At 50.9% G+C, this 12,090-nt stretch overlaps 1 protein-coding gene across 1 annotated transcript in view; it reads left to right on the top strand.

Annotated features, from left to right (window-relative positions):
• Positions 1-12,090, top strand: part of PLB1 (phospholipase B1) — a 154,733-nt gene that overhangs the window by 110,005 nt on the left and 32,638 nt on the right. The window contains exons 36-44 of the mRNA XM_057301323.2: positions 109-217; positions 2,267-2,318; positions 2,710-2,790; positions 3,355-3,420; positions 4,277-4,377; positions 5,422-5,503; positions 6,113-6,217; positions 7,309-7,404; positions 7,949-8,020. Of these exons, the coding sequence (XP_057157306.2) occupies positions 109-217; positions 2,267-2,318; positions 2,710-2,790; positions 3,355-3,420; positions 4,277-4,377; positions 5,422-5,503; positions 6,113-6,217; positions 7,309-7,404; positions 7,949-8,020 (764 nt within the window). The remainder of the gene's footprint in view (positions 1-108; positions 218-2,266; positions 2,319-2,709; positions 2,791-3,354; positions 3,421-4,276; positions 4,378-5,421; positions 5,504-6,112; positions 6,218-7,308; positions 7,405-7,948; positions 8,021-12,090) is intronic.

Genomic DNA, 12,090 nt, shown 5'->3' with positions numbered 1-12,090 from the left:
GAGGATGATAACACAGCCCACTTTGGGGACCTAGGTCCCACGGTACCAGAGAAGCTATTCTGTCTTTCTGTTCTGAGCCGTCTGCATCCCATTCACCTTCTCTTCCAGATATCCTTCGGGAGTTTAACAGAAACCTCACAGGCTACGCCGTGGGCACGGGTGATGCCAATGACACGAATGCATTCCTCAATCAAGCTGTTCCCAGAGCAAAGGCTGAGTATGGCATTTGGGGAGGGAGGGAGCCTGCAGAGTAGGGAGTGGAATGTGGATAGTACCCTTTAAGATCATGGGGCTGGCCTCTATGTGCAAAGGGGCACTTAGCCGCTTGTGAGGCTCAGGCTGCCCTCTTCCCTGCTGCCCCTGTGACGAAGGTTGTAATAGGCCAGAGAGGCTGTGGCCTTGGAGAGATGCGATGCCCCTACAGGTTCAACTCCTGACCTTGCCTTCATGTGCAGCATGTTCTCATAATTGGACGAATCGACTAACCTTATCCAATGTTTACAACTCACCAAGGCACAACAGTGCTAGAGAGATCCACTCCCCGCAGAACCTCACAAGTGGCAATTTCCCAAAAAGATCAGAGAGGGCCAACCAAATGGATGGGGCAAGCCTTCTGGCCCTAGAGGCGTCTGGAGCAAAGAGTCGTGTCCCCTCCCTAGCCCCATTATGGAGCTAACAAGAAATGGAATGGAGAAGCCCAGAGGTACCCAAAGAAGAGCAACTGCCCAGCCTCCTGGGGTGGGCTCCAAAGGGGCCCCCACCCTGCTCCTAGAGGCCCCAGCAGCCTAGGTCTTCTTGCTCTATGCAGCTCCTGGCTCAGCCATCTGAGCCTCTGTCACATGTCATCTTCTTGCTCAGGCCCACACCTTCTGGTTGAGGGGTGTGGCCCCCAGACCCACTCCCTCAGCCTGGAAAGACTCTTGGTAATAGAAACAGCTGGGGACAGATGGTCCCACCACCGTGTCCTGGGAGATCACCTTGCTATGGATCCATCCCACCCAGGTCTATAACAGGGCCCTGAACAAGTGGAAGTGGGGAGCACAGATGCCTGAAATCTATTCCTTCCATAAATTATAATTTTGGCCTTTTTTTAGATAGAGTCTCATTCCATCACTCAGGCTGGAATGCAGTGGCACAATCTCTGCTCACGGTAACCTCCGCCTCCCAGGTTCAAGTGATTCTTGTGCCTCAGCCTCCGAGTAGCTGGGATTACAGGCTTCTACCATCACGCCCAGCTAATTTTTGTATTTTTAGTAGAGATAGGATTTCACCATGTTGGCCAGGCTGGTCTCAAACTCCTGACCTCAAGTGATCCACCCACCTTGCCTCCCAAAGTACTTGGATTACAGGCATGAGCCACTGCACCTGGCCTTTTTTTGTTTTTAAGATGGGGTTTCACTCTGTCACCTAGGCTGAGTGCTGTGGCATGATCTCAGTTCACTGTAACCTTCACCTCCCAGGTTCAAGCAATCATCCCACCTCAGCCTCCCTAGTAGCTGGGACTACAGGCATGTACCACTATACCTGGCTAATTTTTTTGTAATTTTTGTAGAGATGGGGTTTTACCATGTTGCCCAGGTTGGTCTCAACCTCCTGGACTCAAGCAATCCACCCACCTCCGCCTCCCAAAGTGCTGGGATTACAGGCGTGAGCCCCCAGGCCTGCCACCTTCCATAAATTATAAATCCAAGCATGTGTAGAGCACATATGATTCCCTAACTCTTTTTGAAAGAACCATTTAGATAAGTTTACAAACAAAAGAATATACGTAAGAGAAAAATCGCAGCCATTGGAGGAAATAAAGAGGAAGCCTGTGTGTCGATATGAACATTTTTACGGTTATTATGTTTGAGCATCAAACTCAGCTTCCTGGCAGCCAGAGTGAAAAGAGGAAGCATGCTAAAAGTTTCATAGGTCTAATTTTAGGATCTAAACTAGTCTTCCAAAGGAGATGAATGGTCTCTTAGCATGGAATCCTAAAGGCCCTTTTGCATGTGGAGTCCCAGAAAGGTGACCATGAGCAACAAATATAATTGGCAGTACTTTGACTACAGCTGTAGGACAAACACATCATTGGCTTTTCAAATGATTATCTGTTGTAATAACTTTCCAGAAGAGGCAAGTCACTCCTGGTTTCTGAGCCTCGGGATCTCTGCCAGCTCATGCAGTGGGGATGATACTGTAGAAGCCTCTGGTTCAGGCCCTCTAGGAGGAAAACTATGGGCACTGTTCCTCAACAGAAGGATGGGTTTTCTCTCTTTCTCAGGGATCTTATGAGCCAAGTCCAAACTCTGATGCAGAAGATGAAAGATGATCATGTGAGTCAGATTTACTGTTATTTCTAAACATTAATTTTCTAACCCACTAAAGTTGTCTCCAAACGGAGTGGCCTGCTCTGAAAAGCAGTGACCCCCATGTTATTAGAGGCATTCAAGCAGTGGTCGGACAGCCCCCTGACAGAGGTCCTATGGAGGAGGTTACGTCAATGGAGAGAGCTTTGTTGCTGGGTACAGCGACACTGAAAATCCCTCCTGATGCTAAGAGTCTGTGGTCTATAAATAAACCTCTAAAATTCCTTCAGTTCAGAGATGCTGATTCCATTATTTCAAGTGGGCAAGGATGTTATAGAGGGTTGAATGGATTTCCTAGGGCAGGGATATTTTCATTTCCTTGTTGGAAATTATCAAGCATTTTCCTCCCTCCATATAGAGAGTAAATTTCCATGAAGACTGGAAGGTCATCACAGTGCTGATCGGAGGCAGCGATTTATGTGACTACTGCACAGATTCGGTAATTGGGGCCAGGTCCAGGCCTACTTGTTGTTCCTAACTTTGCCCAGTAGGCATTGGAGATCTTCCCTGAGAACAGTTCCTAAAACCAATCCTAGGATTATCCACCTACACCTATGTCTGCACATATACACATACAACACACATACACACACACACACACACACTTCTTACCCCACCACCCTCCAGGTCCTTGGCACCACCTCCATGTCCTAGGTGGTGAGGTAGCAGGTGGCAGATATATGGTATTTCTACTCCTCTGTCTTATAACTCCTGAGAATTCAGAAAGAGGAAACTGTAGCAAGCAATTGGAAGGAGGAGTCTCCACTTTCTGCTCCTGAACCAAAGCTCTGGCTGAAGGTTTCAGTCTTCCCACTGGCCCATCTTTGACAACAGCAAGTAGTCAACTGTTCGTCTCAGATTTTGACATGGTGAGCTGGCCACAGCTGGAGGCTAGAGGGGGAACAAGTCCTCAGGGCTGGAGCCAGAAGGGAAGTTGAGAACTGCCCCACTGCCCTCCCACCCTAACCAATTCCTCCTTTTCCTCCTTCCTGTCTCTTTCTAGAATCTGTATTCTGCAGCCAACTTTGTTGACCATCTCCGCAATGCCTTGGACGTCCTGCATAGAGAGGTGGGTGGGGGGCTTCCACAAGCTGGTAACAGCTCAAGCATGGTGAGGGTGAAGGTGGATGGGGGGAAAGAATGAGAGAAGAACCCCTTTCTCTCAAGGAGACAGCCAGGGCCATGGACTCCTTCCCTTTTCAGAGGTTGGGGTCTAACCCCAAGGAAACCTTATTTTATATGGAATCAGCCCAGAAGGGCCTCAGGTCTGAAGGAGGGAAGGCTGTTCCCTCACCACTACATGGGGCACTCCTTGGTGGAATTGTCTAATGTCTCCCCACTACTATCCGGGACATTTTCTGGTGGTGGCAGCCAGGTGGCCCCCAGGCTGGGCACTGCCTTCTGAGCCACAGGGTGTGTCTAGAGCAAGCCCCTGTCTGGTCCTGCACCCAGCAGCACATTCCCCCTCCACCACCACCATCTTCTGGCAAGGACAAGCTGCCCTGGCTGCATGAGACAGGGCACTCTGACCACCAGATGCTCCCCTGTGGGGGTTGAGTCTGCGTGCCTACTCAGCAGAGTTAGGCCAGTTTGGGCTGGAGGGAAGAGGTTGCCTATCTCACCGAAGGTAATTCTAATGTATCTGGGCTTGCTACATGATGGCTAAACAGAGATGATCTCTTAGTCTTTATTGTCCCACTCCAGGAGGTGCCATTGCCGCTGCAGCCCCTTTGGGTGGCACCCATGGAGTTGTGTGATGTACGGCCTGTAAGGCCCTACGAGGTAGCCCTGTATAGACTCCTCCCCAGAACTCAACTCCAGAAAGACCAAGCTGGATTGCTAAAGGAACCCATTCCTAGGGGCCCTGAGACAGCCCCAGGAAGAAGCGCCCGGAGCCCCCCTCTCATCTACAGCTTTTCCCTTAGGTGCCCAGAGTCCTGGTCAACCTCGTGGACTTCCTGAACCCCACTATCATGCGGCAGATGTTCCTGGGAAACCCAGACAAGTGCCCAGTGCAGCAGGCCAGGTAGGCAGGTCCTGGCTGTCCCCACACTGGAGATGCCCTCACCTCCTGGTCTGGCCCACATGCAGTGGTGATGCCTCAGAGTCTTTGTGACTTGGTCTATCCATGTGTCCAAGTCTGTAAAGGAGGACTTCTGCCAGAACGTCCCCTTCCAGAGGCTGGAGCCGTGACTCCCCTGTTACCCAACTTCAAGGTGCCTGGCAGGAACTTCTACGATACCAGGCAGCCACAGAGGGGAGGGATCAAAGTTGGGACAGAGGCTGGTGTTTGAGAGACAGGATAGCCTAGACTGTGAACATGGGCAGTGGTTAGGGATGTAGACATATGTGGTCAAACTGTAACAGAAAGCAAGGAAAAGGTACAAGCAACTCAGTTACCTTTAGGGGAAGAAGAGAATTAGGAGGGACACAGGGAGCTTCAAACTGGGAGTGTTTTGTTTCTTAAACTGGGCCATAAGTACATGGATGTGTGTTTTATTATTCTTTATATCTTACACATCTATTTACTCAGCAAATCTTACAGAACTTCCTGTGTACCAGGCATTGTTTCAAGTGCTTTAGAAATCTCTCTTTTAAGTAGATGTGATGGGTGTGAAATAATTCATGATGAAACCAAAGGGGACACAGTAGGGCACTCATGTGAAAGAAGGAGAGGTCTAAGGCATAGCATCAGAGGCCCCAAAATATCAGCTCCAACACCAGAGGATGCATTTTCTTTTTAATTAAACACTAAATTTTCACTGCCCAAATTCATTTGCTCAGCTGAATAATCGGTTGCAGGCCCAGCACCTGCAGTCCAACACTTGTGCTCTGTTGGTATGAGAGGGTGCTCATTCCCACACTGGCTCCCTCCCTCGGGCTATCTCCAGTGCCCCTGCCAGGCCTGAAGCCTGCCCCTGAGCATGTGCGCCAGAGCCTCAAGGCTTGAGTGCTCCTAAACCAGGGCGGGAGGGAGCCTCTCCACCCCTCCCCTGAACCTGGGCAATCAGAACCAGCCCCTGATGGAAGCCTGAGCTCTGGGGCCTCCTGCCTCCCCCTCTTTGTGCAGCGTTTTGTGTAACTGCGTTCTGACCCCGCGGGAGAACTCCCAAGAGCTAGCCAGGCTGGAGGCCTTCAGCCGAGCCTACCGGGTAAGACCAAGAAGGGCACCATCCTGTGTCCTCTCCCCTACGTTCACTCTAACGCACAGCCCAGAGCCCCTAGAGGAGGCACACAGGGAAGGAAAAGCTGGTCAGGGATTGCGGGGAGACGGGGAGCACCCTGGGTCCCTTCCTCTGTCTCACGTGACTGTGGTGTCTCAGGTGCCCTGGTTGGAATCATCCCAGTAGGATCCAGGTGGAAAAGCCCTCATGGCCCAGCTACCGTTGAGGGCTTAACCCCAACTCCTGGCCCATAGCCCTGGATGCCTCATGAGACCACCTTTCCCTCCCCCACACTCCCACTCCAAAGGCAGGTGCCGAGCCTCTGGAGGTTCTTCCCAGGTTTTTATCCCTTTTGGGACTTCCTGCCTAGCCCTTCAGAGAGAGTAGTCTACTTACAATCAAAACAAAAAGGTGACCCAACCTGTTTCCAAATTCTCTGGAAAGGGACTTGCCCTCAGGTGATTTGTGTTCTCAAGGGAAAGGCTGAGTCGGCCCCTCCATCCAGGGAGATGGACTGCCCACCACACCTACTCTTGCCTCACTGGGTCCTGGGCCCACCCAGGGCCTGGGCTGAAGACCCTGTGCATGTGTCCCCAGAGCAGCATGCGCGAGCTGGTGGGGTCAGGCCGCTATGACACGCAGGAGGACTTCTCTGTGGTGCTGCAGCCCTTCTTCCAGAACATCCAGCTCCCTGTCCTGGCGGTATGTCCCCTGCCCTCACCCATGGTACTCTTTTAGAGGAAGAAATGCAAGGCAGAAATGCCAGTTGCTTCCACGAGCATGTGCATAAAATGGGAAAGACACAGCTCTCCAGACGCTGTGCTGGCAGGTGCAGGCTCCCTGAACGCCTGAGCCACATCCGTATGTGCGAGGCTCCCCTGACCCCTGTAACAGCCTCCATTGTGTTGAGCACCTACTAGTGCCAGGCACTGTGCTTCCCATAGATACAACTGTCACATCTGCCTTTGGAAATGAGTGTGATCATCCGCATGGAACACAGGTGCAGAGATGTGAAGCATCCTTCCTAAGATCATTTAGGAAATAAGGGACAGGGAGGCCAACATGAACACAGCCAGCTCCAGATGACTAGCTTTCTGCCACACACGTGGTCTCTCTCGTGTGCAACACTGCGGTTATAAGGGAGCATTCTGGGGGTTCTCTGTTTCCACCCAGGCCATGCCCTTTGCCTGGCACTTCCACTCTGAACAGAAGAGATCTGTGAGTGGACCAGGTGAGGACTGAGGTCTGTCCCCCTGGGCTGCCATCCCAAGAGCCTCACCTAACTGGAAAGCAGGAAGGAGAGCAGCTCTATGCACCCCCAGCACCTCCAGATGAAGAGGCTGGAGTCAGGGGACCCAACTACCCAGGCCTTCCCCAAGGCTTTGTTCCATTCTCCCCACCAAGACTACCAGGACCAGCAGACCAAAAGCTGGGAAGTAGCTTTTCCCAGCTGGCTGGGCTAAGACTCTGCGGGACCAGGATCCCACTCCTTCATCCGTGGCATGGCCTTGGGCATTACATGAATGTGCCCAAAAATAAATACGACACTTCTAATTGAATAAGGGGCACTTATAGGGTCAAAAAGGAAGGTTGGGGGTTGGGGTCACCCAAAACTATTCTTTGTGGGATCGCTCTGATCTCTCTGTTAAGGTGAATGGGCCCTGTGGTGGCTGGTGACCTGGAGCACTCCAGGGGAAGGAAGGTGTTGAGTGGTCGGTCCCAGGGCCAGGTCCGCTGGTGGTGGCTCCCTCTGAACCAATAGGATCTTGAGGGGGTATATTGGTCTCTTTCAGGATGGGCTCCCAGATACGTCCTTTTTTGCCCCAGACTGCATCCACCCAAATCAGAAATTCCACTCCCAGCTGGCCAGAGCCCTTTGGACCAATATGGTAAAATAAGTGGGGTGTTCCTTGTTCTCTGGGGTTCTAGTCTAGGGCAGGGCACCAGCCCCTATAGAATGGAGTCTTGCAAGTGAGGCTGAGGGGGCAGTGGCTGGTACATCTATAAACGTCTATGCAGTTGGAAATGTGGAGTCCTTAAGAGTCTGCTCAGCCTGGGCTCGACTGCACCCTCTCCTCAGAGCTTTGAACTCTGAGGAGGGACCTCTCTACAGAAATGCAAGCCCAAAACCCCATATTCATTCCACTTTCCCTATGTGCCGGCCACCATGTTAGGCAGTTTAAGCCACGTTATCTCATTTAAGGCTCTGCATATCCCTGCTAGAGAAGCATGACGAGTCTCCAAGGAAGCTACTCCCAGAGAAGCAAAGCGACTGGCCCAAAACCCCACGGCTGGCAACTGGCAGAGCCAGAAGTGGGAGCCAAGCCCCCTGAAATCGAGTTCTGAGCTTTCCCCACTGCAGGATCCTGCCAGGGAATGTTCACTTCCATGGAAACAAATACTACACCCATGTCTCTTTTCTTCCCTGATCAGCTTGAACCACTTGGAAGCAAAACAGAGACCCTGGACCTGAGAGCAGAGATGCCCATCACCTGTCCCACTCAGGTAGTAGGGGAGGACCTGCCTGGCTCCTCTCCACAAACCAGGGCACACAGCTCGCCCTACCCACTTCGTCCTCCACCACAGCTTCCTCAGTACCCATCTTGCCCCCTTACTGAGGCCTGAGAGATTTGGAGGATGGAGGGGAGTCCATGAGGATGGACAGGGGAGGTGAGAGGGGAGACGAGAGTGCAGCTGTCATTGGGAACAGGAGATGCAGCAGGGAGAGGAAGCCTGGGCCCCAGCAGAGGGAGAGGATCCCGGTGAGAAAAGTGGGCTCCTGAGAGAGGGAATCAGGATGCCAGGAAAATGGCAGGAAGGCTTCTCTTAGCAGTGGTGTTTGGGGCAGATGAAAAAGTCTGACTGCAGGTTAGAGGGCCCAGGCAGGAGCCAGGCAGGCTTAAGAGCTGTGGTTGGAGACAGGAGAACCTGGATTAGGGAGATTCCACAAGGAAAGGATCACAGAGGACAGCAGCAAAGGGCAGAGCCCAGAGCTGTATGGAGGAGGGACGAGGGTGGGCCTACAAGGACACAGCAGCTCCAGGCTCCTTTTAAGGAGGAATCCGTAAGTGGTTGTTAAGCTTGACTTCAGGCCTGGGGTGGGGGCAGGTTCTCATTGTCTTCAGCTCCTGTTTCTAGGCCCTGTCTTATGGCTTTTTAACCAAATAAGGCCAAGGCCAGAAAACCCTCAGCAGCAATAAAAGCAGAAGGCCTGACCCAATCTGGGAGGCTGGGTTTCCCTCCTAGGTCGGCCACACCACCCTCTCCCACCCTCCCTGCTGGGGAATGGACCTGCAGCTCCCCCGTGTGTCTGCTGGGAATCCTGAGAGAGTGGGCACCCCTGTTCACATGCCTGCTCCCTGTCTGCTGCCTGCCCTACCCTAGTCTTGGGCTCAGGCTCAGTCTTGTGTGCCATCAGCCCCATCAGGAGAGCAAGAATGGCAGGAAGAAGGGATGGGAAGTGAAGATAGTCGTAGCAGAGGGCTCAGTTGCTGGGTCTTGTGCTTGGAGCTAAGGAGATTGTCAGATTCTGCAACAGCTAGTGCAACACAGATGCCTCTAGTCCAGGTGGTCAGGTGCTGGCCAAAGGCCTGGAGCAAAACCTTAGAGGCCCCTACTGTGCCAGGTGTAAACTCTTTAACTGCTTTCCTAAGGATGCCTGGGGGTTCTAGGGGAGAAGCCAGGGACCGTGGATAGTGGGGGCATTTGGGGACTCAGAAATAGCCATATTGTAGATATTTCAATATTTTACCAACCCTATAGCCATACTGAATATCAGCCATGGAGGGCCCTTTCCAAACTGTCCACTCCCCTTCCATTACATAACAAAAGCAGCCATCATTTGCTCTTTCTTTCAACAAACGTGTATTGAGTACTGAGTTGGAGCCTAAGCACTGGGTCAAGGAGAGCCCTGTCACCCTGGGCTTCGAGGCAACCACTTCCAGGCTTTACCCCAGATCAGGCAGAGACCCCCAAAAGGAGGCTGCTCCACCCAGCAGCATCTTAAGCTGAGTGGGCTCAGTGCCTCCCTTCTAGACAGAGCCCAGTGGAGCCACTGCACTGATTTGCAGAGGTGAGCAGATCCAGCCTCGTGGAACCAGTAGAAGCCCAGCCCTGGTGAAGCTGTTGCTAAGCAACATTGGAGCCCATTCTGAAAGGGTCCATCTGTTGGCCAGCCCAACTTCACTGTGTTCTGAGCATTCTGCATTCCTCAGTCCCATCTGCTCCCTCCCATGTGCCTTGGAGTGATATAAAAGTCCACCAGCATCTCAGTGTGAGCTGACAGGGGCCAGGCAGCACATATTTTTGTCCTAGATGTGTCTAAACATAGAGGCAACAGGCGACAGGCAAGACGCAGTGGGGGGCGGGAGGCAGGAGGCCGAGATGGCTGTGAGCATGAGCTTTCTCAGCCTCCTCCCTTCTCCCATCCGCAGTCTAACTGCTCATACATTCTGTGTGCCAGGTAGGGTGACTTAACAGCACACCATGGATTTCTGTTGTAGTTTCAAGTTGGACAAATTCTTTTACAGACAACGTTTGACTAGCCTTCTGTGGACTGAGCCTATACTCTGCCTTAATGGGCTCTCTGCCCACTCCTTTCCTAACCCCAGGGCAGCTGGCTGAATGCCTGGTCCTTTTTTTAGGTTTCATTCTTTTTGACCTCTCTGAAGCCCTTGTCAAAAGTCACCACCTCCCCCTTGAAATTCACTCCTTCCTGGGTTTGTGGACACTAAATTGCCTTGATTTTTCTGGTCTTCTGTTTGCTTGCCTTTAATGACCCTCCTCCTCCCTTTCCCCAGTCTTGAAAATGTAGATATTCTCCAATTTTCATGTCTCCATTCTGTTTTCTTTCCTTTTTCACTCACTTTTTGAAACAGGGTCTTGCTCTGTCTCCCAGGCTGGAAGTGCAGTGGCGCAATCACAGCTCTCTGCAGCTTTCAACTCCTAGGCTCAAGCCATCCTCCCACCTCAGCCTCCTGAGTAGTTGGGACTGCAGGCATGCACCACCATGCCCAGCTAATTCTGGTTTATTTGTTTTGGTAGAGGTGGGGTCTTGCCATTTTGCTCAGGCTGATTTTGAACTCTGGACTCAAGTGATCCACCAGCCTCGGCCTTCCAAAGAGCTGGGATTACAAGAGTGAGCAGCTTTGCCCGGACTCTGTTTTCTTTTCTCTCTCTCCACATCCTCTCACTCTGAGACTTATCCATTTCCAGGATTTCCTGTAAAATTTCTTTGTGCTGGATTCCTCAGTCTCTCAATCTGTGTCTTCATTTCTCCTTTCCCGAACTCCAATCCTCTATTTCTGACCTTTAAAATACATTTCCCCTTGGATGCTCTATCTGGTATAAGGTTACCCAAAAGGCAGATTAATGTATGATCAAGCAGGAGGGGGGCTGAAATAAGTTCATGTATCATACCCTATCTTTTCTTATGAGAAAAAGCCGAAGTTTATCAAATTCCCTTAAACTTAGTTTGTTGTTTAGCAGTGCTTCTATATTGAATTACATATAAGTGACATTGTTATCTTTTTGACGCTCAGAGCTTCTAAATCCAATCCTGCCATGACCCCACCACCATCTCAAGCTTAACATTCATTCAAAAAATAATTTTCTGAGCAAGGAATGTCTAAATAGGAACTAATTCTTTGTCTTCCCAAACTCTCTGTTCCTTAGGAGTTCTCTATTTCTGCCAACGTCATTAGGGTTTTCAAGCTCTACAGGCATGAAATGTCAGGGACCCTATCTAATCGGATTCTTACCAGTCCTCCAGAATCTAATAGGATTCTTCCCACCTGTCCCTCTTCCTTTTCCCACTGCCACTGCAGGGGCTCAGATTCTCATCACTTTGTACATTAAAGGCTAACTAGTCGCACCTTCCCACCATGAAACAATAGACTTATGTAATCTTAGGTTCTCAGTGGGGAGGGCCTTAGACTTCTGTGGATGCAATCTCTCATAGAATAATGGAATTCTTCTACCACATCCCTCCCAAGACACCCTATGGCCTCTGCTTAAATGTTCACACTTTCTTTTTTATTTATTTATTTATTTGACTTTAAGTTCCAGGATACATGTGCAGAAGGTGCAGGTTTGTTACATAGGTATACATGTGCCATGGTGGTTTGCTGTACCTATCAACCGGTCATCTAGATTTTAAGCTGTGCATGCATTAGGTATTTGTCCTAATGCTCTCTGTCCCCAAATGTTCATACTTTCTTACCACCTGAAATCAGTGTAGGTAAAGAACCAGCACTTTTTTTTTTTTTAATTAATAGTGATGGGGTCTCACTCTATTGCCCAGGCTGGTCTCAAACTCCTGAGCTCAAGCAATCTTCCCACATTGGCCTCCCAAAGTGCTGGGATTACAGGTGTGAACCACCACACTCGGCCGGAACTAGCACTTTTTGAATGGAATGGGATAGAAAACCTCTTAGGACATCCCGTGAAATACCATTATGTCCTCCTGCCTCTGACTGCCACCACCCAGCTGAGAGTCTTCTCAGTTCCAGCCACTCATTGCACACATGGCTGCCAACCCCTGCCTCATATGGGTATTTCTCCTTGGAATGTGGCCC

Source organism: Pan paniscus, chromosome 12, assembly GCF_029289425.2.
Source record: "Pan paniscus chromosome 12, NHGRI_mPanPan1-v2.0_pri, whole genome shotgun sequence".
Lineage (NCBI taxonomy): Eukaryota > Metazoa > Chordata > Mammalia > Primates > Hominidae > Pan > Pan paniscus.
Note: the sequence above shows the minus strand (reverse complement) of the source record. Positions and strands in the feature narration are given on the sequence as shown.